Source organism: Pan paniscus, chromosome X (assembly GCF_029289425.2).
Source record: "Pan paniscus chromosome X, NHGRI_mPanPan1-v2.0_pri, whole genome shotgun sequence".
Taxonomy (NCBI): Eukaryota; Metazoa; Chordata; class Mammalia; order Primates; family Hominidae; genus Pan; species Pan paniscus.
The window spans coordinates 67,260,274-67,286,443 of NC_073272.2; the positions used below are offsets into that span (position 1 = coordinate 67,260,274).

The window sequence follows — 26,170 nt, forward strand, 5'->3', positions numbered from 1 at the left end:
TTTTCTCTTGTTACTTTTAGGATCCTTTCTTTATCTTTGACCTTTGGGAGTTTGATTATTAAATGCCTTGAGGTGGTCTTTTTTGGATTAAATCTTCTTCATGTTCTTGTACTTGGATATTAATATCTTTCTCTAGGTTTGGGAAGTTCTCTGTTATTATCCCTTTGAATAAACTTTCTACCAAGATCTCTCTTTCTCTCTCTGTCTCTCTCTCTCTCTCTCCTTCTTAAGGCCAATAACTCTTAGATTTGCCCTTTTGAGGCTGTTTTCTAGATCTCATAGGTGTGCTTCATTGTTTGCTATTCTTTTTTTTTTTTTGTCTCTTCTGACTACATTTTCAAATAGCCTGTTTTAAAACTCACTAATTCTTTCTTTTGCCTGGTCAATTATGCTGTTAAGAGGCTCTGAGGCATTCTTCAGTGTGTCAGTTGCATTTTTCAGCACCAGAATGTCTGCTTATTTTTTTTTAGATTATTTCCATCTCTTTGTTAAATATATCTGATAGAATTCTGAATTCTTTCTTAGTGTTATCTTTAATTTCTTTGAATTTCCTCAACACAACTATTTTGAATTATCTGTCTGAAAGGTCACATGTCTCTATTTTTCCAGGATTGCTATCTGGTGCTTTATTTAGTTCATTTTGTGAGGTCATGTTTTCCTGAATGGTGTTAATGCTAGTAGATGTTTTTCAGTGTCTGAGCATTTAAAAGTTAGATGTTTATTGTAGTCTTCACAGTCTGGGCTTGTTCATACCTGCCCTTCTTGGGAGACTTTCCAAGTATTCGAAGGGATTTGGATGCTGTGATCTTAGTCTTTGGTCACTGCAGCCATATCTGCTTTATGGAGCATCCCATGCTCAGTAATGCTGTGGCTCTTTCAGACTCATAGAGTTACTGCCTGCATGCTCTTGGGTAAGAGCCAGGAAAATTTCCTGGATTACCAAGCAGAGACACTTGTTCTCTTCTCTCACTTTCCCCCAAACAAATAGAGTCTCTCTCTCTCTCTCTCTTTCTCTCTCTCTCTCTCCCTCTCATTCTCTGCCGACCTGCCTGAATCTGGGGTAGGGATGACACAATCACATTTGTAGTCAACACCATTGGGACTGTGCTAGGTCAGACCCAAAGCCGGCACAGCACTGAGTCTCGCCCAAAGCCCACAGAGACCACTCCCTGGGTACTGTCTGTGTTTGCTCAAAGCCTAAGGGCTATACAATCAGTCAGTGGTGAAGCCAGCCTGTCTTATGTCCTTCCCTTCAGGGTGATGAGTTCCTCAAGCAGGTCCAGGGATGGTGTCCAGGAGCCAAGGCCTCGAGCTGTGACTGAGCTGGCACCCAATCCATAAGACAAAGATTTTTTCCACACTTTCCTTCCTTGTCCTCAAGCAAAGGAGTCTCTCCCTGTGGCCACCACCACCCCCATGTTCATGGCAAGTATTGTCTGGCTACCACCAATCTTCACTCAAGGCCCAGGGGTTCTTTAGTTAGCTTATGGTGAATGCTACCAAGGCTGAGTCTCTCCCTTCAAGGAAGTGGGCTCCTCTCTGGCCCAGGGCAGGTCCGGAAATACTATCCAAGAGCCAAGGCCTGGAATCAGTTTCCCCAAGAGCCCATTTGGTGCTCTACACCCACTGTGGCAGAACCAGTACCCAAGCTGCAAGACAAAGTCCTCTTTACTCTTCCTTCTCCTTTACAGAGACTCTCCCTATAGCCACCACAGCTGGGAATATGCTGGGTCACTCTTGAAGCAAGAACAGCTCTGAGTCTCACTCAAAACTCCTGGCAAGTACTGCCTGGCTATCACACTGATTATTCAGGGCCCAAGGGCTCTTTAGTCAGCAGGAAATGAATCCTGCCAGTACTGATTCCTTCCCTTCAAGGCAGCCGGTTTCTTTCTGGCCCAGTGTGTATCTAGAAATATCATTTGGGAGCTAGGGCCTGGCATGGTGACCTCAGGACTCTGCCTGGTTCCCTGTTCTACTGTGGCTGATGTAGTATCCAAATTGCAAGACCAAGTCCTCTTTACTCTCCCCTCTCCTGTCTTCAAGCAGAAGGAATGAGTCCGCCCTGGAGTTGGGAGCTGCATTGCCTGGGATTGGAGGAGGGGTGGCACAAGCACTCTCTTGGTCACCCCAGCTGGTGTCTTACTAGGTCGCATGTTCCCCAAGTCCACTGGCTCTGAGGCTAGCACACCAGGATTTGACCAAGAATTGCAATTCTTGTGGCTTACACTGCCTTTCAAGTTTATTTGAGATCCCAGAGCACTTTAGCCCACAGTGACAGGGCTTGCCAGAATTTGGTTTCTGACTGCTGAGATGGACAATTTGCCTCTGATTAGGGCTGGTCTAAGTGCTCCTTCTGTGGGCACTGGCTGAGTTCTGCTCCATGTTGCTTTCTGCTGTGACAGGGCAACATTGAGTTCCAATGCAAGTCCCACAGTCACTGCAATCTTCCTCTCCCAAGCCTGCTCTGAACACCATGTGGTTGCTGCTGGGGGCTGGGGGAGGGATGTTGTAGGCAATTCAAGAATGTCTTTCCTACCCTTTTCGGTGCTTCTTTCCTTGGTATGATATTAAAACCAGTTACTGTGATTGCTCACCTGATTTTTGGTTCTTATGAAGGTGCTTTTTTGTGTGGATCACTGTTCAATTTGTGCCTGCAAGCGGGGATGGTGGACAATTGCTGGAGGCTTCTCTTTGGCCATCTTGCTCCACCTCTACCCTAGTATTAGCAATTTCAAAGCAGTTGGGATGGAGGTAGAAGGAAAGGGCGCTTGGAATCAGAAAATCCATGTCTTAGCTTTGAGCCTTAGAAAATTCATTTGACCCTTGTAAGCCTCAGTTGCTTCATCTGTAAAAGAGAAATAATATAATGGCTGAAAAGATCAAAGGTGATAATGCTTTTGAAAACACTATAGAAAATGACAAAATATCACATGAGTATTATTTTCTAGTTTCTAGGAGTCTCCTTACCATTGTACAGGACAGCCATGTCTATTTTTAAATAAATTATTATTTGCCTCTGAGCAACCCTGCAAAGAGTTGCCTGTAGGAGAAACAGCTTTACTTGCAAATCACTCCACTGTTTTCTTTGTGCACAGCTTATTAATACATAAGGCATATGTCCTCCAGCCTGCAGTAACATTGGAATGATTACCTCTTTGGAGTACCTACCAGAGCTTCTCAAAGTCAATTTTGTTTATCACCACAAAAAATAGTCTGTTGCAGAGATAACCTCCAAATTCAATGACAATATTTCCAATCACTTTTGCATGATGCAGAAATAGACAAATATATAATTTTGCTTATAGAGACAATTATTGTCTCCCAACAAGTGATCAGTAGTCAGAAAATGGCCAAGAAATACCATGGGGTGTGCCTTCCCATAACAGCTTATCTTTGTGTTTTAGTTGCAAGGTTACTAAAAGCCTGTGCAGGGTTTATGGCAAAAGTAAAACTTGCTCCAGGAGCAAGCCCTTGTTTCATTGTCTAATGTTCTTAATCCCCAGCAGACAGGATTTGGATCTGGCATTTGGTAACAGGGCAGTTTCCAAAGTTGCTGTACGCAACTTGAGGAAGAGAGGTGATATTATTGGAATGAATTTCTTTGTTGTAAGTTATAAATATATGGGCTTTTCCAATCCCATCACCCTTAAAACTTTATTTGTTTTCTGCAGTGAGGGTGTCTCCGTTGTCTTTAATATGCTTGCTTTGAGTTCATGGGTGAACATTCCTGCCTGGCTGACATGTGGACTCTCTGAAATTGTTATAAGGTCTTTTTCTTTGTTTTTTTCTTGATGCCCAAGCTGCCAAGGGTAGTACTGGCAGTGGTGGGCAGACAAGGAGGTGATAGCAAACTTTGTCCTCTGGCCTCCCTTGACCCATTCCATTCATTATCTAAGGGACTCCAAGCCAGCATTCCACAGAGTGCCCTCACCAAACTCACTAAGACTGAAGGCGAACCAGGATTCCAAACAGCCATTATGAAAGGAAAGAGAGAGAGACTTAGGGTTTGCAAAATAAGATACCCTGTTGATTCTTTTTATTCCATACAGATACTACTATTCTTTAGGAAAACGTTAAAATCACATGATCTTCCAGGACCTGGGCTGCTTCTTTAAGAAGCATGTTACAGAAAGCTTTATTGGCCAACAACATATTGAAAGATAGATTAATCAATCATTCATTCAAATAAGGTATATTCAGAATTGAGGTATATTGTAGCCAGACAGTGAGACTACAAAAAAGAATGCACCGTACCCTTATCTCTTGCACAATCTAACGAGGGAGATAACCACTCTTTCAATTTACAGTGACCTATAACATTTCGTACACTGCTGAATATCTTTACATGGTAATAACACAATGGAAAGCTTGCAAAATAGACAGAGGCTAGGGGAAGAAGGATTGAGTGTGAATATAGCCTCTTATAAATCGAGAGGAATGGTCTGTGTCTTCTGATCATACAGAGATAATAAATATGGAAATGATTTCAAACTAACAAAGCAAATGTGCAGAAAATACTGAGAATATAGTGGGCAGGATACCTGAGTTTTGGTTCCATCTCTGTTATTGACTCATTGTGTAATCTGGGTCAGGTCTGTTCTGCTCTCTGGATCTCACCCTTTCCTATCTGTAAAATGAGATTGTTGGATTAGATGATCTCCATAGAGGTTCTCACCTATTCTGACATTCAAAAGGACTCCTAATTTTTCTTATATAATAATAATATATATGATCTGTATAGTGCTTTACACTTTATATGATATTTTTGCATCTGTTATCTCATGTGAGAAAAGCACTGGACTGCTGGACTGGGAATGAGGACACCTGGATTCTTGTCTCTGTTTTGACACTGATTCATGGTGTGATCTTCAAGCAAATTCTCTGAGTTTCAGTTTCTCAATCTGTAAAATAGGGGGGTATGAAGATTGGACTAAATCAGTAGGTCTCTAAAATGTTCCACAAAGCCCTGGGGTGGGGGGCTCCTACAGAGTTTCGCTAAGGCAAACCACAAGGCTAAGCCTTCATGGAAGAGGAGAAAAAGAGTGGCCTGACAAGAGAAGTTCCCAGTTTCCTATGCCAACCCCAGGCAGGTTAGGTTTAATTTTATCTGATTTATATAGAGAGTTTCTATGTAATGTTTTATTCTTAAAAATAGTTTACTATAAAAAACTCAACTAGTTTGATTTTTAAAGATTGCACATATAAGTGAGATCATGCAGTCAGTATTTGTCTTTCTATGCCTGGCTTATTTCACTTAGCATAATGTCCTCCAGCATCATCTATGTTGCTGCAAATGACAGACTTTTCTTTTCATTAAAGGCTATATAGTATTCCATCGTGTATGTACACCACATTTTCTCTTTTGTAACTTTCATTTTAGGTTCAGGGGTTCATGTGCATGTTTGATATATAGGTAAACTGCATGTCAGAGAGGTTTCTTGTGCAGATTATTTCATCACCCAGGTAATAAGCATAGTATCTAATCAATTTTTTTCTGATCCTCTCCCTTCTCCCGCCCTACAACCTCACGTAGGCCCTGGTGTCTATTGTTCCCTTCTTTGTGTCCATTACACCACATTTTCTTTATCCACTTATCCATCCATGGACACTTAGTTTGCTTCCATATGTTGGCTATTGTGAATAATGCTGAAAAAAGTCAAACTCATAGAAGCAGAGAGTAGAATGGTGGTTACCAGGGACTGGGAGGCAGTTGACTGAGCTAGGAAAAGAGAGATAATAAAAGGGTACAATGTGTCAGTTATATAGAAGGAATAAATTATATTGAACTATTGCACAGCATGGTGACCATAGTTAATAATAATGTATTATATGTCTCAGTATTGCTAAAAGAGTAAATTTAAATATTCTAACCACAAAAAATTATTAGTAGGCAAGGTGATGGATATGTTAATTTGCTTGATTTAATCTTTCTAGAATGCATACATATATCAAAACATCCCACTGTACCCCATAAATATATACAATTATTATTTGTCAATTTAGAAATTTTAAAACTTGATTTAGATGAGCTCTAAGGCCTTAAGTATTAAAGTATTAAGTATTAAAGTGATATGTAACCAAGTATATTGTTTGGTAACTTCATTTTTGTTATTATTTTAACAAACCAATATATTGTGAATATACTTCCAAGTGAAAAGAAAAAAGACATTGCAGTCATCACTAATAACTGCAAAACATTCCTTTGCAAGAATATGGAATAATTCATTTAATCATTCCCCTAATGTTAGACATTCAAATGTTTCCAACTTTTTCTATTTAAATAATGCTACAATAAACTTCTATTTTGTGCTTATTGTATTATTTTCTTACAACACATCCCTAGAAGTGGAATTCCTAGAAGTTTATACACATTTCCAATTTTTTTCCAAATATATGGCAAAATTTCTCTCTAAAGTATTTTTATTCCTACCAGAAATACCTCTTCACCAACACGTAGTATTTAATCTGTACCAATCTGGCTTAAGACAATGATATTTAATTTGTATTTCTATGATTTCTAGCTAAATTAAATAATCTTCATATGCTTATTGGTCATTTGTACTTCTAACTGCTTTCTCCTGTCTGTTGCCCATTTTTCTATTGTGCTATTTATTTTTATATATCGAATATATTGACCATTGGTTTTACATACTTGATGCTAATAATTATTCTTAGTTTATGGTTTGTCTCTGAGTTTTATAATGGTGTTTATTTCACATAAGAAATTATAAATTTTTTCTAATGAAATTTATCAAGTCTGTCTTCACTTATGTTTTCTTCATTGTCAATAACTTAAAATGCCCTTTTCTACCTTTAAAAATTTTGAAATTTTCCTCTGTATTGTCTAATAGTACTTACATGATTTCCTCTTTTAAATTGACATATTTAATCCATTTGGAATTTATTTTGATTTTAACTAGTAATTTAACTTTATTTCTTCTCCAAATGATTCACTAGTTGTTCTGACATTATTTAGTGAATAATTCATCCTTTCTTCACTGAATTGGAATGGCATATTCCATATACTGTGTCTGGTTTTGGCTTTTCTGATCTCTTCCACTGATCAACCTAAGCTGGAGCCAGTATCAAACTGTTGTAATCATTATGCCTTTAGATACTTTAAATGTACAGCAGGGAATGTCTTATTACTCTTATTTTTCACAAATATCTTGGCATTGTCTCATGTTTTATTCCTTCAGATAAATTTTGGGATTATTTTGTCAAGATTGTGTTTGAGTTGTTTTAAATTTTTAGATTTCATTGGGAAAGAACTGAAATCCTTGAAATATTGCTTCTTCTTAGCCAGGAATATGGTACAACTTTGCATTTAATTCAGGTCTTTCCTTAAATACCACCATGAAGTTTTTTGTTTTGTTCATATAGGTCCTGCATTAACACTATATATATAAAGTGTGAGAAATACTACGTTCTTCAGGATTCTCTATAGGTTAACAATGAAGATGATGACTCAACTCTTTTCTTTGTTTGCATAATGTGATGCCACTAATAGTGGGTAACTTCTCTGCCTTACCTCCTCTGTTCCAAACAGGATTTTTCAGAATGAACAAATTAAAAGAATCGTAATCAGACACTAACCCCAAGCCATACTGCATGGCAGCACCAATGGGACTGACAGAAAACAACAGAAATAGGAAGAAATCCTACAGAGAAACAAACTTGAAAGCTGTCTCATGGCCTTTGAATCATACTTAAGTTTTATGATGGAAGGATACGACTATGAAGAAAGACACAGAGCAACATCAGACAGTCAAGAATTTCAGAGCCAGCTGGCATGCAGTGGACCTCATGCCAGCCCATTTTATGACTATTTAGGTAGTCAAGGGTTTAAGATTTTTCTAATAAGACAGTTATTATGCATTTCAATGAGTGATTTCTTTGCAGCTCTAGAGTGTGGCCTTACCTACTTCAACATGAGAAGATTTTTGTATTTTGTCAGTCATTTCACAATGACTTTTAGTGAGCCCTTCATTATAGACTGTGGATACAACTTTGCTGTTGGAAATTAACAGTGTCAAACAACTGGGTATAATGTTTGTAATATCTGAGGAGGGGGAGCTGCCTAGGAAGTTGTATTCCCTGTGTTAATTTTTCAGTCTCTTAGGATATAGAGGACCTTCTAGAACCACCTTACAGCAGGATTACATCCCATTTACACAGTTCTCTGTCACTTGAATACAGAGAAGGGATCCACAAGGCCATATGCTTCCTAGACAAAGAGAAAAGATTTCTGCCACACTCAGAACGCTTTGTCTTCAGACTATAATCACCCACACCATATTTCCTTTGGATCCACTTTCCAGATTTTTGTGCTGGCACTAACACCAACTTGCTGTGGCTTGGAGCATGTAATTTCAATACTTTGTGCCCATTTTCATAAGTGAAGTGTCAGGCATCACATTGGGCACTTTAAGATTCTTTACAGCCCAGTGATTCTGTGTTTCTAATTAGGCCCAATGGGTTAGAGCTAAAAGGAAACAGTGAGTTTCCTGGAAGGAAAGGACATATAACACAGTCCAGAGGTAAAATGGGCTGTATTCAAGAAAAGATAGGACAATACTTTGCAGGGATGCTGCAGAGAGGATTCAAGCCTTGTATGGAGGAATGGATGTGATACAACCAAAAAGTCTTTAAAAATTCTTTCCAACTAATCTGAGATTTGTAACCTTATGGACTGTGATTTGCAGCAAACCAAGGATGTGATAAAGACTAGTATTGTTTCTAGAATGCAAGGATGGTTCAACATATGCAAATCAATAGTATTAACAGAATGAAGGACAAAAACTATATGATCATCTCAATAGATGCAGAAAAATAATTTGACAAAATTCAACATCATTTTATGATAAAATCTTTCAAGAAATTGGGTATTAGAGGGAATGTTTCTCAACACAATAAAGGCCATATCAGACAAGCCCACAGCTAACATTATATTCAATGACCAGGAATGAGATAAGGATGCTCACTCTCACCACTTCTGTTTAACATAGTACTGGAAGTCCTAGCCAATTTCATATTAATGAGCCTCATTTTCTTCATCCTAGAATGAAGTATATAATAATCCCTGTTATACTTACTTTGCACAGATTATTATTATTATTTAATTATTATTTTGAGACAGGATCTCACTCTGTCACCCAGGCTGGAGTGCAGTACCACAATCACAGCTTACTTCAGCCACGACCTCCCAGGCATAAAGGATCCTAGCCCCTCAGCCTCCTGAGTAGCTGGGAGTACAGGTGCACACCACCACACCTAGCTAATTTTTTTTTCATTTTTTTATAGAGACGGAGTCTCACTATGTTGCCCAGGCTGGTCTCAAACTCCTGTGCTCAAGCGATCTTTCCACCTTGGCCTTCCAAAGTGCTGGGATTACAGGAGTGAGCCACTGCACCTGGCCTTGCAGATTATTATTAAACTTTGTAAACTAATCAAATGAGAGTGATTATTGTTACTGTTAAGAACTCTGATAGCCTCATCCATATATTTGGAGAAATTGAATAAATAATAGGAAAGAAATAATAGCAGCCCAATGATTTTACCTTGGCTCTACCATCATTTGGGGAAGTGATAATTCAGATAGGAGAAGTGACTTGGAAGCAGTCTTGAGAGATTGCCTGTTCCATCCCCTATCTTTGTCCTTAAACCAAATTGTACAGATAAATAAGGTCTTGTTTTTAGGACTTACAGAAAAAAGATTCCTTTCATATCCATCTTTGCAATCCTCAACCACTTCTGTCACTATTATGTGTCATTTCAAACATTAAATTCCTCATTCTGCTTTGAAGGAACACATGTGTCATGTGTACCCATTTGTATGTTTTGGTGTGTTTTATGCTTTATGTGATCACCCACATATGCACAGATAATTCCAAAATCCAGTGTGTGGGTGTTGTATTCCCTGTGTTAATTATTCAGTCACACTCACTCAAACACCTATGCACTCACACATACATGAATACACACATGTACATTAGCATGTTTATGCTTATGTTGCTTGTGACTGGCAACATCAGTGCCTTTCTAAGGCAATGTTAACTACCTTGAGTTTTGGGAGAGCTTTAGAAAACAAAGACAAGAGACTAAATGATTCTAGATGTAAGAGACAATGTTGCAATAAGTTACTATCCTAAAAAGACAGAATACAGGGACAAGAGACTATTATTTTGGATAGTTTCTTGCTTACCAGTAATACTTAAGTCCTTTACATTAAAAAAAAAAACTCTGTAAATATATTGCAGAAGAAATCCAGACGTCCTTCAAGATTCTTAGAGCTGGAAAAGATTTTAATGACTTTCCAGTCCAGTCTATCTCATGTAATCAATGGGGCCCAGAGAGGCAAAAGGTCTTGTCCAGGGTCATATAGTGAGTTAGTGATAAGGCTGAACAAGGATTCAGATGTTGGGGCTTCCAGCCCACTGCTCTTTCTCTCATCTGGGATTTGTGTATTTTTGTTCATTAGAGATTTTCCTCTGTAACCTCAATACCCAATGCAGGGCCTTGCACATAATAGATTATCAGTAAATGTTAAATTAATATGTCATGGCTTTGGTTGTACTGGGCTTTTGCACTTACTCCTGAGTAAATTGTAAAGAATATCTATGTTTTAGGTCGCCTTGTTTTAGACCAAGAGGTACCCAGAGAAAAGGTGTGAACTATGCTAAGGAAGTTATCCGAGTTCCAAATTGAAAAAAAAAAAAAATTCATGCTTTTCCGCTATAACCTCTCTCATTCACAGAGTGATTCTCTTTCAGAAGGGCAATCTAGAACTATTCTGGGAGCCATATTCCATTGGTGGTGCAACCATTTCTTGACAAACTGGGGTCCAAGAAAGTATTTTCCTGGGGAAGATGAGATTTCTCAAAGAAGGCACGCACTTTCTAACCTAAGCTTATTTCAGTAATCAATGTAACAAGCTGGTCTTGATGATTGCAGCAGTACCAATACTGTGGGAGTGTACCAGTTCTAGAACAGCTACAACATTGGAATTGAACGCACTGGAATTGGATACAGGACCTGTTTTTGAGGAGCTAACACCCAAAGGCTGAACAGCACTCGTAGCACCGTCCTTTCTGTGCACATATTGTAGTCCTCAGTTTGCAACAGAAATAAAGCTGTTAGCAAATTATGTGTTCTATTTATGCAAATAAAATCCTGTGGTATGCTAGAAAGAGCACTGGCCTGGAGACCTTAGTTTTCTCATATGTTAAAAACCCCTAACACAGGCCTGGTTCATAGTAGGCACCCAATAAATGGTAGTTTTCTTCCTTTGGGGGCCTCCGATTCAGTGTGCTTCTTCAGGTAAGTCACTTCCCTGGAACTCCTCCTTGGAATGAGAGTTGTACTGTTGTGATTTTTAACAGTTCCTTCAAGCCAAGCATTTTGGAATCCTTTCATAAAGGGAGAAAGGAAGGAAAGAAGAAAGGAAAATTAAAGGAAAAAGAACAAATAACACGTTAAAAAGGAGAAAAGGAAAAAGGATCCTTTACTACAATAAAACTAATCTTATGTTCTTGCAAGTAGCACTTTAAGTAAAAGAAGTTCTTTGCTGACCTGGTTACTACTGAACCTACTACATAAAATAGCCTACTATAATAGATGTATTTATGTGCCTAATCTTCACTTTTTAGGCTTAGCAAAGGGAGAGGAAAGCTGATGTATAGTTAAATTTGTGTTTTTAGTTGTTTTTTTTTTCTACTCTCAAATATCAATCACTCTTTAGTTTCTCTTTCTTTTTCCGACCACAAGCATTCTTCCTCTGCTTAAAGAAGCTTCCCTAAAATCCCAGTCTATCCAGTAAGTCAAAGCACAGCAATAAATTTGAGGAAAAAATACGAGGGACTTAGAGACAGAAAGGAGTGAGGGGATGCAGAAGCTGAAGCTGGAGCACGGTTGCAAGCATGAGAAGTTCTGCGTGTTTCAGAGCAGCCAAGGATGTATTTTTGCCTATTCCTGCTGGTGACTCTGTGTGTCTATGCATCCATCTGCTATATTTACATGTTTAGTCAGTCAATCCACGTTTGCTGAGAGCCTGCTGCGTGCCAGGATTGTGCTAGCGTAAAGGATCAAAGTATTGAGCAAAATATGTTTGAGCAGCTGTAATTCTGAGGATCTCTAGGTCTGAGCATGTGTATGTGTGTGCGCTTCTATGTATCTGTGACAACTCCAGGTGTTCATGACAGTGATCTTTGTTACTCTGTTGGCTTCATCGAACTTCCTTTTACTTGCCGTGATTCACTACATAGAGTGGGCTTTATCTCTGATTTTTATAACCTGCAAGACTGGGGGTATGATCACCAGCAATCTAAAAACAGTTAGAAATCCCATGGAGTTATCTTTTATAGAAGTTTTCCTCTACTAATATTATGAAAAATAAGCATCTTATTAGCTCGAGTGTAATTCTATGCATGATTACAGGTATCAATAGGAAGAAACATTGACTGAGTTCAAATCTCTTCTACGCCATGCTAAAGGGGTGACAAGTTCCACAATGGATCATTTTCTCATGGGCATTTCTGACTTTTGGTAAAAGTAGAGCACCTTAGTTTAAAAACCATTGAGTAGTCCTAATAGTGGAGATATTATCAGGATCTGAATTGTTCATCCCTAAAAAAAACACCAATGGAAATCAAACAATATAGTGCCAAATTAAACTGTTTGAATATTTAGGTTCTGTATGATCAAATTGTTTGGTACCATACTCTGTCCACTTTTTTTCATGTGGTAGGATATAATTTCATATCTTTTCTGTTCTAGAAATACCTGAAGAAAGAGACTCTGGAAACTCATTATCAGGTCTATCAACTCTTGTATTTGTTCTCCCAGGGAAACAGAAGTACCTGTGCGCCAGCAGAAATGATTGCACTATTGATAAATTCCGAAGGAAAAATTGTCCATCTTGTCGTCTTCGGAAATGTTATGAAGCAGGGATGACTCTGGGAGGTAAGATACTTTTCTTTCTCTTCCTCCTCCTTCCTCTCTCCCCCTTCTCCCTCATTTTCTAGTCTCTCTTTAGACCAGATTTTCTTCTTTGATGCTTCCAAGGGGACCAGCCACGCTCTAGACACAGGCTGACCCTTTCATAGGCAACGTGGCCATCAGCCAGCTGGTGCCTTTTTTTTAATCCTTATCTATACCAATCCCCATTCCGGGGCTCAGCATTAGAGCAGGCGGTGTGAAGCAGGGATCAGGAGCCAACAGAAGGTGAGTGAGGATGCATCTGACTGGGCAGGGCCTCCAGGGGACTTAATGATACTGGCCTGATGTTGTTCAATGGTAGCTAGGATGAGAGAACTAAGAAATCCAGAACAGTCAGAGGTGCAGGATGACCCAGGCATAGGCGCAGGATGACCCAGGCATAGGCGCAGGATGACCCAGGCACAGGCTGATCCTGAACACCTGGGAATATCCCTTAGCTAACTGCTGCCTATGTTGTAGGGCCAGCCACCTCGAATGAGAAGCTACTTCTCTTTGGAGCCTGTGACTAGGCTGCCACACAGAGCCAATTTCCTATCCTATCTCTCCCAAAGATGAGCAGGTGTTTTAATAATTTCCTTTTCTTTGCAAAGCTATTGACCATTTCCAAAAGCATTTTTTTTCAGTAGCACAGTAACGTGATAGATGGAAGATACAGCTCTTTCAAGGGCGTTCCTATATCATAAGGCTCTCTGTCCCACAAACCTGTCTACCATGAGTGTTGTCACCATTCCAGAAAGGCTTGACATCAGTTGATTGACACTTATATTTTCCCTCTCCAAACTCCCCCATCTCTTCATGTTTACATCTGCCCAATGCCAGGGTCCTCGCTGCTGCCTGCTACTTCCAAAAAGATGTGTCTTTCATGAGAAAAACAAGATCATTAATCCACTTCGATTTGGAAATGGAATTTGAAGAAAGGCAAGCCTATTTCTGAGTGCCTGCAACTGTAGCCTCATACCCAATTATTCATTATTAGCCTGGAAAACCCAAGTGCCTAGAATCCAACCCTCTCCCCTCTCCTCTTAAGGCTAATTTAGACCAGTTGTCTATCTCTGGCTTTCTGTGAGGTGTTCAATACCTTGTCTGCCTATGTGCACATTTATAGACAACAACTAGTTCTCTTATCCTGGAGCAGGGCCATGTGTGGATCTTCATATAGATAACTATATCCTCCCCATCCTCACAGGGCAGTAGTATTATTTAAACAGAGCAAAGTACCTCACATGAATTGACCCAGGCTGGATGAGAGACAATTTCAAAAGAATCATCTCAAGTAGCATCCAGTACTCCCAAACATCACAGGTAGATGTTCTGTGAGTGGCTTTCCAAGCATCCACATCAAATGAGACTCAGATATCTGAGAAAACTCAATCTTGTTTTGGTTTGCTTGGTGCACCCCAAAGAAATCCAACAATTGAGGTCTACAGTGGAGAAGAAGTAGGACTGGGGTCAGGGAGTACAGAGGCAAAGGCAGGAAGGGTGACAAAGTGATTGACAAGAAAAAATGTTCTCCATATGAATGTTGCAGCCCCATGTTGAGGGTTCTTATACACTCAACTGTCAATTATTTAGCCTTCTGTGAATTATGTATAGTATAAAAGATAGGGACTCTCAAGTAGGGAACCTCTTGGCTTGCCATCTGGCAATATGAATTGCAAGTCCACTTTGATGCAGGTAAAGTTTAATGGTAACAAAAGTCCTCATAACATTTGGATGCAAATCTTAACATTAATTCCATGTCTCAGCCAACATTCTCCATTATTAAGCAGCCTGTGATGTGATTACAGTGAACCACTTTTGAAAAGGAGCCTGTGTATAACAGATAATTTCACTATACTATATAACCGTCAGATGCAGGTTTGTAAATTAATTTGTTGGTGACAATGGTTCAGTACATTTTCAAATTGATTCATTGGTATAGTACTCAAATTTGAGTGGGCTTGGTGAACACAATGAAGACAAGCTGAGAAGTGCTGTGACTGGCCTTCATTTCAGTTGCAGGCCCATGATATTTTGAGTGTCTTCCACGTACAAGGCACCATGCTAGGCATTAGAGCTTGAGGCTGGCAAACTTCAGGAAGTGTTCACAAGATACCAGGATTCTTGATGTTGTGTAAATGGCCTTGCCTTTAGAGTCAGGCAGATCTAGTTTAAAGGCTCAGCTCCTTTATTTACTGTGTGCCCCTCTGAGCCTCAATTTCCTCATCTCTGATTTAGAAATACCATCCTCATAGAGTTATAATGAGGATCAGATGACATGATGAATGTGAACATCCTTGATAAATAGCAAAATGCTAGACAAATATGGGGGCTTAATATGACATTGAGGTCACTAGTAATTTAGCTGGAAAGTCTGTAACACAGCACTTCCCGATGGCTTTTACCCTAAGTAACTTGGTATGCCATATAATATGTAACAGCACCAACAGGCAGAGAATCGCCAGAAAACACTCTTGATTACCTCAAACGAAAAAGTACCACCAGGATCCTGTTCAGAAGCTAATTTTAGTAATTAAGGAAATCATATGCTATGTTCAAATACCATGCCAGTAAAAACCCAGTTGTTTACCTTCTTAAATCACTGCTTGAAGAGCAAATCTTTCCATTTTGCTGAATGAACTTATCTCCACGTTCCCTGCCCTACTGACACAACCCCCTCCCAAGTTTATTGTTAACTTACACATTCAATGCACAGCACACCTTTACTCAAACAATGGAAAAGAAAGAAAGTGTCAATACAAAGTAGCCCTTGTCTATTCCTTAAGGAGTAGACTTCCATTTTCATCAGATTTGGATTTAGCATAGACATATTGATTACCTTGAAGAAGAATTCATATAATTTTATCTTCTGATTCCCATCACTCAAATCAAAATTATATAATATATTCCAAAATGGCAACTAGGAATGTGGCCTTGGGCAAGTCCCTTCTCTCCTCTGATGCTTGGTTTTCCCATCATAGAACTGGAATTGGGGCTTCACCGAGGACCTTTCTGGTGCTAACATTTTGTGATTCTATGTAAAAAGCCACACAGAAAGGATTGTTTTTCAGCCCTTTCTGAGATTGTCTGTTCCCTGCTCCCAGAAGTATAGATAGTGAGACTTGAGTGCTTTGATACATCGTAATTGTATCTACCTCCATTCACACCTACTTAAGATATCTGTCTAAAAGTAGACTAGACAGATTATTGAGAGAGTGGAGGGCAGAAGGGCTGTCTCTGTATCTTAAAGAAGCTGGCACTCTTCAGCTGATGGCTGCTTGGTCTTGAGGCCTCAAGATCTTTAATCTGGCTTTCTCTATAGTGTTTCATTCACTGTTTGGTGATGGAATCTCTTCAGTTCAGAGATACTTAATAGATATAGCTTTTTCTTTCCTGCTTCCAGGCCTACCTACCTGTTTCTTGCTTTTTTTTCTAGCAGCTGTTGTTGTTTCTGAAAGAATCTTGAGGGTGTTTGGAGTCTCAGAATGGCTTCCTTAAAGACTACCTTCAGACTCTCAGCTGCTCATCCACAACAGAGATCAGCCTTTCTTTGTAGATGATTCATTCCTGGCTGCATTTGAAAACCACATATTGTTAATTGCTTGACGAATTTAAATCCCTTGACTACTTTTCATTTCAGAAAACACTTACAAAAAAAGTCCAAATGAGGACCTTCCCTCCAGTGAATTAGCTGTGGCTTTCTCACAGTCCATAGTTAGGATAAATGTAAAGCCATTTCTCATTTTTCTCCGCACTTTCCAAGGGTACACTCCTTGTTTCCAAGATGGAATGAGAAATAAAGAAGTGCCCTTCCTGCCATCTTCTCCCCTGACCCTTTCCTCCTTCCCACTTTCCCTCCTATTCTTCCCCAAACATGATTTATTTCTGCGTTTTGCAACTCTTGAGTTCTCAGCATTTAGTAAATGGTGTTGGTCCCTGTTGATTCCTTCCTCTCCTGGACCATGGAAGGTAGTAGGCCTTTCAGAAATTTCAGGTAGCAGCCAAACCCCAGAAGAAGAGAAGGAACACGGAGTCCTAGACCATGTGAGAACCTGAGGTGTGCAGCATTTACTTCACAGATTTGTCTAGCATATTTGAGAAGTATCTTTCCTACTAGGAGACTGAACTCTGCATCTGAGAATAGAAACTTAACATATCTACAGGTTTTGACAACCTCTATGAATTATCTAGTTGAGAGGATGGCTCAAGGAGCCTATTGCCATGGTCTGATGTCGTTATGGACGCTATGAACATCCTTGCAGTTTCCATTGTTGAAGACAGCCCTGATGCCAGCTGTCTCATCATTCCCCATGTTCAAGAGCATCCCAGCATTGCTACCTCAGGATCCCATGTCCTGAATGCAACAGAGTGATTTTGCTGCTGAGTTACTATTCATGGCGTGGCTCTTCACAGCATTTATTCATCCATGTATCTATCCATTCATCCTTCCAGCCAGCCAAGAAGCTCACGCTTTCATCTTTTCATCCATTTACTCACCTATTTATTCATTTAGCAAATATTTATTGAGTACCAACTATGTGCCAGACACTCTGCTAGGCATTTTGGGGAAGCAGAACTGAATAAGATATTATTCCTTTCCTCAAAAATTTGAGCAAGAGGAGAAAGGCAGTAATGAGGAATATACCTTAGCCATAAAGGAAAAATAAGAAATCACTTGGAAGAAGTTTAGTGAGATGGAAGGAAAAGGACATCCAAGGTAAAGGGTACAGTTTGAATAAAGGCACAGAGACATGAACAAAATGCATTGAGGGTTTGAGGAACAGCAATTGGTTTAACATGGCCAGAGCTGGGGAAATGGTAAGGGCAAGCTGAAACCACATTGAAAGCAAACTTGGTTATTATACTAGGTAGTTTAGACTTCAAGCAGTTGAAAATCTGTGAGCATGGGATAGGCATGATGACATTGTGTTTATTTGCATGTTTCTTTAAAGAAAACTGGCAGCAGCACAAATGTTTTGTTGATGAGGGTTTAAATTGTAGAAAGTGAGACAATTTTAGGAAGGCCAGCTAGAGAGAAATTTCTAGCATCAAATTTTGCTAAACACCTAGGATTTGTTCCTGGGGCTAGTTACCTCCATTTGGGTTGTTACCTGCAAGTACTGACCACGTATATGAAGAAGTACTGGTTTAGACCAAGGCAACTGGCTTGTATAAGAGGCCTACCCTCATACCAAAAGCCAGTTTCCTTGGTCTAGGCCAGTGTTTACTGGTATGTGTCCTGAGAAAACTAGTTCCATGACATGTTCCATGAAAAATATGATTTCTATTGTCAAATAAGTGAGGGAAACTTGCATATCATGGTCCTGCTCAGGAAGATTTACAATCCTTATTAGCATATCACAGGTCCTGGTGAATACTGCGGTAAAGTAACCGAGGAGCTTTGTAACTCAGGATTCCCGAAGTTGATTCAACCACAGGACCTCATTTATTCACATAACACCTGTTATCCTACAAAACCACTGTTCTCTGGAATACACTTTCGAAAACATGGGTATAGATAAAAACTCTATCCTATAGGCAGAGAATACCTATACCTCTAGCTCAGGTCATCATTTTGCAGATGTGTGTGTCATTAAGAATCAGTCAATAATGCATTAATGATCAAAAGCAGACCATCCTTACCACATGGTGCATAAGATTATGCTATTATGCTATTAGCTACTAATGCCACTGAAGTTAATTATGTTGGGTCTGCAACGTTGTCATACACAAAGGATAGGATGCAAAACTGTCCTAGGCCAAAGCATGGTTATTGCCCAAGTTATCTAATGTCTGCAGGTACATATTCCTGGCCTAAGGATTGTGCTAAAGAAGTTATTTCTAAGAAATGTAGTGACTTCCAGCATCATGCAGAATGACCATTTAATATTTTGAATATCTAGACATTCTGCTGTAGAATTTAATAGTCCTTTTATACACTGTCTGACCAACATTTTGACATTTACTCAGAACCCCATCACAGTGCTACCACATAACCTCATTGCTAAAGTGGGAGGCCTAGAAATTACAGATTTGTAGAAACCATCCAATGATTGAATCCCCTCTACTTCCTGTTCAGCAGGCAGCAGAGTGTCATAAAGAATTAACAATGTGGAACTCAGTTACTGGGATTTCTTCCATTCTCCTTTGATTCTCTAGACTAGAATTCCAAAGACCCTCAGGCTGGTGATGAAAGTGGGAAGTCTCATTTCTGAGAAGTGCTGCTTCCTACCCACAATTCTTTGATAGCTGAGTGCTTTGGCTGATCTGCATAACTGAGGTGTGCACCAAGGAGCAGAATTACTCTATAAATTTTGGCATCAACATGTGCAACGTGTGACTCAGCACTTTGAAACTCTGAGGATTTTTTTGTTTGGTTGGTTTTTGTTTTAAGATGTCCTGTGGTATAGTGAAAATAGTACAATAGACTCAGATACAGAGAGGCCTTGTTTCTAGTCTTGGTTCTGTCACTTACTATCTTGATGTCCTTGCACAAATCACCAGACCTCTCTGAGCCTCAGTTTCTCCAACCACACTGTGGGAATAATAAAATCTTTTTTACGGCATTGTTGTAAGTATGTAGAGAAACTGGTACACAGTAGGCACACAATCAATGTCACCGTACCCTTCAGCCCTTCTTTTGTGGATGAAAAATGGTCTTTGTTTGTGCTCCCAGTCACCACTGGGGTCTGTTCTCTCTCTCTGCTGTTACAGTGTGGCTTTTGGTTCTTGTTTCTTTGTTCTTTGGTCTGTAAATTACCCTTGAAACAACCCTTGAAATTTCCACTCCATGACCTAAATCGTCATCCCTAAATTGGTTACATACATATTTGGTGACACTTTGGAGGGGAAAAGCTTTATGTCTCTCTAACTGTAGTTCTTAAGGGAATTTTGCATATGGAAAAAACAGAGACTCTGTCTCTTAATTCCTCCAAACCAAATTATCTGGGATAGCACATATATGTTGTACTCTGTCTCTGAGCATTTGCTCTTAGAGAACTATGGTTAGAGCGAAGTAAATTTTTCTAATCATAAAAATTAATGATACCGCATATCTGATACTTGAATGAGTACCTCCTTGTAAAATTTATACTTAAATCCTTGAGTTTTTAAAGTGTAATAGCAATAGAAAGATTTTATTGTTGTTTACTTTTACTGTGAGTGCTCCAAAATCCCTCAGTTGCTCTTGAAAGAGCAAGATGATGTCATAGGCAATATTTTCCAAAGGTAGTAGGCAGAAAACTGAGTACACAGCACACAATAGGCCATATATACAAAAGCAAGTATTTTGCAAATATAATAATTCAGGAAAAAAGCTTCACTTTCGTTGGTAACCTGTTTGTTTAAAACCATTTTATTATTTATTATTTAAAAAGAGTGTCACTTGTTACAGATTGTGGGATGTGTTCCTTAAGATCACAAAAATGTAAAATATTTTCTTTTTATACTGAACACATACATAGACAACTTACCTGAGCAAGCTGCTTTTTAGAGACATTTGCACATCTTTTGGGATCACGTTGTTAAGAAGTAGAACTAAGGGAAAAACACGCAGCCACCCAGAAATCGGTAGAGCCTTCAGCTCATCTGTTATTAATATTTCTGTGACAACAGATATCTAGGAAGTAAACAGGAAATTGCATCTCTATCCTGCATCACCTTTTTTGGAATCAGGTTCCATTCTTCTCAGTCCAGTTCAACCTTGTGATACTTTTTAGATCTCAACCAAGGCATAGAAATATATTTTCCCTTGCTTAATACCCCATGGAACCAATGACCCTGTGGTTGAAGTAAAAATTGATTGTTGAGGGACATTTCAGCCCTCTAGCAGTCAACAATTAAAAACATGTAAGCACCGAGCACCTGCAGAAAACTTGGACTGGCATTTGGATCTAAGAAGAAAATCTGCATCTTGACCAAGATGAAAAGTCACCAGCCCAAGCTTGTGCAGTGAAGTGTCATGTTGGCCACAATGAAACTGAAAGAGACTGATGACTCTCCTCAGGGTGGAAAATGAGGCATGGAAGCTTTGATTAGTGAGCTGTTAGGCACACAGACATTAATTTCAAAGCATTCTCATCTCCAGTCTGAGTAATAATGCTTGTAGTATTATGCAATTGTTTGGCTGCTGCAAGAAATTCAGCAGACTCCAACAAGTAGTCTTTCTTGGTCTCTGAGTGACTGTAACTTAAATTCTACCTCCCTTCTCTTCTCCTACATCTTCTCACTCCCCACCCCACCCCCCCACACACACAATTCTTGTCCACTATATTCAGAGAGATGCACGCACACATATATATGTATATATATAGTATATTTGTCAATAAAGCAGAAAAGAAGAAAAAACTCCAAGTAAACAATTTTCCATTTCCCCATCTCACTTCTGTCTTACAAGTAGATAGGAAAAGAGAAACCCCCAGTAAAAAATGGCAACCGCCCACCTCCCCAACTTTACATGCTGCTTCCTATGTTAGAGGATCTGGCTTAGGCATCTGATTATGGAGCCTGCTAGATACAAGCCCGTATTTAGACTGCTACAGTCAACAATGTCTCTCTTTCATACTAGAAAAATTCCGGGTTGGCAATTGCAAGCATCTCAAAATGACCAGACCCTGAAGAAAGGCTGACTTGCCTCATTCAAAATGAGGGCTCTAGAGGGCTCTAGTGGATAGTCTGGAGAAACCTGGCGTCTGAGGCTTAGGAGCTTAGGTTTTTGCTCCTCAACACAGACTTTGACGTTGGGGTTGGGAGCTACTCTCTTGATTGCTGACTCCCTCCAACGGGACCAATAGTGTTTTCCTACCTCACAGGGATGTTGTGAGGACGGGCTGTAGAAGTAATAGTGGTTACCATTCATGTAGTTGTGAGTATCATGATTATTGTTTCCTGTAATGTGGCTTGGCATTGGCAAAGTGCTTTTTGATTGTTCTTGATCACATATGATGGGGGCCAGGCACTGACTCAGGCGGATGCAGTGAAGCTCTGGCTCAGTCGCTTGCTTTTCGTGGTGTGCTGCCAGGAAGAAACTTTGCTGATGGGACTCAAGGTGTCACCTTGGACAAGAAGCAACTGTGTCTGTCTGAGGTTCCTGTGGCCATCTTTATTTGTGTATTAGGCAATTCGTATTTCCCCCTTAGGTTCTAGCCTTCTGGATCCCAGCCAACGACCTAGATCTTAGCCTCAGGCCCTGTCACTGAGCTGAAGGTAGTAGCTGATCCACAGAAGTTCAGTAAACAAGGACCAGATTTCTGCTTCTCCAGGAGAAGAAGCCAGCCAACCCCTCTCTTCAAACACACTGAGAGACTACAGTCCGACTTCCCTCTTACATCTAGCCTTACTGTGGCCACACTCCTTGATTGCTCTCTCACATCACATGCTTCTCTTCATCAGTTGTGAGGCCTCTCATTCTTCTCCCAAGCCAGACTCAAATATTGTATTGATGTCAAAGCAGAATCACTTAGAGTTTGGAATATCTTGTTCTCTCTCTGCTCCATAGCTTCCATATTGACACCAGTTTCTTTCTAGTGGAGAAGTGGAGTCTGTGAAGCCAGGGAAAGACACATGTGAGAGTCAGAAGGACTCTCCCTGACTTGCCTGGGGCCTGTCTTTCCCACCTTCTCCAGTCTGTCTAAACACACACAAACACACACACACACACACGCTCTCTCTCTCTCCCCCCCCAACACACACACACTCTCTCTCTCTCTCTCTCTCTCTCTCACACACACACACATACTTCTTTCTCTTTCCCCTGACTCAGCAACATTCTGGAGAAAAGCCAAGGAAGGACTTCAGGAGGGGAGTTTCCCCCTTCTCAGGGCAGAATTTTAATCTCCAGACCAACAAGAAGTTCCCTAATGTGGATTGAAAGGCTAATGAGGTTTATTTTTAACTACTTTCTATTTGTTTGAATGTTGCATATTTCTGCTAGTGAAATTTTCCCTTAATAAAGCCATTAATACACCAATCGTATTTTCTTATTTACAACAGACTGAGAGAATTAATGCTGTTAACATTGGATCTTTTTTCTTTTTTTTTTTTTTTTCCTTTTTTTTTTTCTCTCTCGTTTGCTTTCCAGGTCATGCTGACCTGTTCAGCTTGGACTGTTTCACATTTGTTTTTAATGTCAGTTTAAATGTAATTGTAAAAGCATGTATGCTCTAAAATCATGTAGTTACTTTTTTCAGTGGAAAAGCCTGGTATTCGAAAGCATTTCCAGGCTCTGCAATTTCATATGAGCAGGTTTTTGGTAAAATCTTTTGTCCCTCACTCAGGATGGTATCTGGACAGTGAGCCCCTTTCTTCTGGCTCAGTAGTCAGAGAGAGGAGACTTGGAGACAGTTTCTGCTGGATCCTGTGCTTTGGCAAGGATGTGCAGCATTGCATATCATTCTATCATTAATTTTGTTTACTCCTCCATGAACTAAAAACCATTAGACTAAATAGTCCAACATAAACCTTGAAAGATAAAATTTGATATTCTTTTGCCTGGCCATTTCTCTGACCCAGAATTGGGGCTGGGAGGGGATTGGAGACTTGGGGGAAAGAATCAAGGAGGCTTCTTGCCTGGGGGAATTTGGCATGCACTTATTAATCCCATTTGGTTGCACTCCCTACTAATCCCTCACTCCATACCTGCCAAGGATTGGCTCTGCTCCCTGCTTCTCATCCCTGTCCTAGTTTTTCCTCACCTATCTCCATTTCCCACCACTGATCCTTCTCTCCAGTAAGATGCTATTCAACCCGATGAAATATAAAGAGTAGCACCACCCTGGAAGTCAGGATACCTTAGTTTTAGCTCCTGCTCTACCATTATCTAGCTGTGTGACCTGGGGCATGACTTAACCTTTGCTCTTCAGTCTGAACAGTCTTTAAGAATTGGTTTGGAGGAGGAAGGAAGGGATAGACAAGATCCAAGGCCTTTGAACTCTTTTTTGGAAATGGATCCTTTTCTTCAAACAAAATTTGATGCAGAGTCCCAAATTTACCTACAGAATAAAATGCTGCTGTTCTTGTTTGAAAGGAAGTGGGGTGCTTGGAGCCACATGCTCAGGCCCACTTTGCCCCCTCTCAGGAACCCTCGAAAAAACTTATAGGACTTATAGGACTCTTGGGGATCTGCCAAGTCTCTCTTATGTTACATTTCAGTCCTTGTGAAACTCTATATGTTTCATCAGTTCACTTTTTCAGAAAGTTCACCTGCTTGGGGTAAAGGTCATGAAGTGGAGAATGTGGGGCTCAGTAACTAGCAATAGTAAAAAACATCATTGTTTGGCTTGCAGAATTTACTCTGTTCTAAGCATCTTACACACATACTCATCTGAAAACTCACAACAACCTTGTGAGGTAGATCTGTTATTATCTTAAGATTCTGAAATCTGCCAGCTTGACTCTCAATCTTTGACTTGAGACCAGTTGCCCAACATGGAAGGTTATACTTTTCACAGTTTACCACCAGAAGCAGTCTTTCAGAGTGATTTCTAGCTAGAGATCCATTCTTAGAAAAAGTCAGAACCTGCCCATTAGCATACACTGTCACATGGTGCAGAGTACCTTCACTGGGTTCATCTCATTTCCTCCTAAAAATAGTCCTATGCAGTAGTCCAGTCATATCATCACCATTATATAGATGAGAAAAACTGAGGTGTAGGAGAAATCAAGAGATCTGTTCAAGGTCACACATTCCATAAGACTCTGAATACCACCATCAAGAATAATAAACCTTTTATGTGAAAAGCATTTTAGAACTTCAGTGTCATTATTGCATTCTGCCTCCTGGAGTTCAGTGCACTTTTTCACCATGCTTTAATCTTGGAGTCCTGGTGGTACAGAATCTGCCTTCTACTCTCAGACAACACCACAGTGTCTTTATCCCTCATAACAAACTTATGAATTAAGTAATGATATTATCCCCATTTTACAAATTAGTTAACTGAGATACCGAGAGGCTAAGTCTTGCCCAAAGTCACACAGCTAGTCAGCGATAGAGCCAGAGTTACAAATGAGGCAGCCTGACTCCAGAATATTTGCTCTTAACTACTACTCTTTATACATATGTAAGGAAACTAAAAGCAAAAGAGGGAAAGATGTCCCTGAGGTCCCACAGTGAGCTCCCCTGACTCACAATCCAGTATTCCTCTGACCTTCTAATCCTAAAGTTATACAGTAAGGTCCCTTGACTCTAATCCTAGTAGATGGAAAGATGGCTGGCATGATTTAAGCCAGAGGCCACAAACTGGCTTCCCCAGAGCCAGAATTCACCTGCAGAATTCTGTTTGTCCAGCACAGTGTTTGTTTAGAAAATTGACATAGACTGCCCCTAGGCAGGGCATCAATCACTGTCATTGTCCCCAGCCCTCCCTATTTATGTTTGCCAGGCTTTTTTACTCATTTATGTGTCTGCCTGACTTGTGAAGGTATTTGAGTTTATGACTTTTAGATTTAAGCATTGCAATATATAAGCACTGCACACATGCATTCACAAAAGTATAGCCTAGTCTAGCTTCACAAAGAATTTGTAGCCCTACACCAAACACACCTTTATGTTTACTTAGTGTTTAGAATTAGATTTAAGATCAGAATTTAGTTTCACAGGCATTCATGTGTGGAAGAACCTCAGTTATTGTTTTTTGTTTCATACTGTCTCACCCTTGCTTTCCCTGCTGTGTCTGGACCCCTGTCAATCCTGCTTTCTGCCATTCTTCATGCCTGAGTTAGGGCCCCTGCAAGCCATTCACTGGTTAATCTTTAGGAATGAATGGAGAGTGGAAACCAGTTTGGAGGGTTCACTGTGTCCCAAGCATCCTCTCATTTAGTTCTCATAAGTGTCCTAAGAGACAGGTGGCAGCACATTCGTTTTATAAATGAGGAAACTAAATCTCAGAGAAGCTGAACAAAGACCTCAAAGTCATTAAGGTAGTAATTAACGGAGCCGGGATTTGAATGCAAGACTGTTGGACTCCAGAGCCTATTCTTTTGCCCTACACCACAGTTCCTTACAAGGAAGATGTATTCGTTTTCTATTACTGCATAACACATTGCCACAAATTTAGCAGCTTCAAACATTTATCAGCTCACTGTTTTGTAAGTCAGAAGTCTGGCACAGCGTGGCTAGATTCTCAGTTCAGGGTCTCTGAAGGATGAAACTGATGTGTTTACCAGGATGCATTCTAATCTGAAGCTCAGGGTTCTCTTC

The 26,170-nt window shown here is 39.9% G+C and overlaps 1 protein-coding gene across 1 annotated transcript in view; it reads left to right on the forward strand.

Annotated features, from left to right (window-relative positions):
* The window catches only part of AR (androgen receptor), a 186,197-nt gene that overhangs the window by 128,890 nt on the left and 31,137 nt on the right, over positions 1 to 26,170 (forward strand). Inside the window, exon 3 of the mRNA XM_034949545.3 lies at positions 12,844 to 12,960. Within this exon, the coding sequence (XP_034805436.1) occupies positions 12,844 to 12,960 (117 nt within the window). The remainder of the gene's footprint in view (positions 1 to 12,843; positions 12,961 to 26,170) is intronic.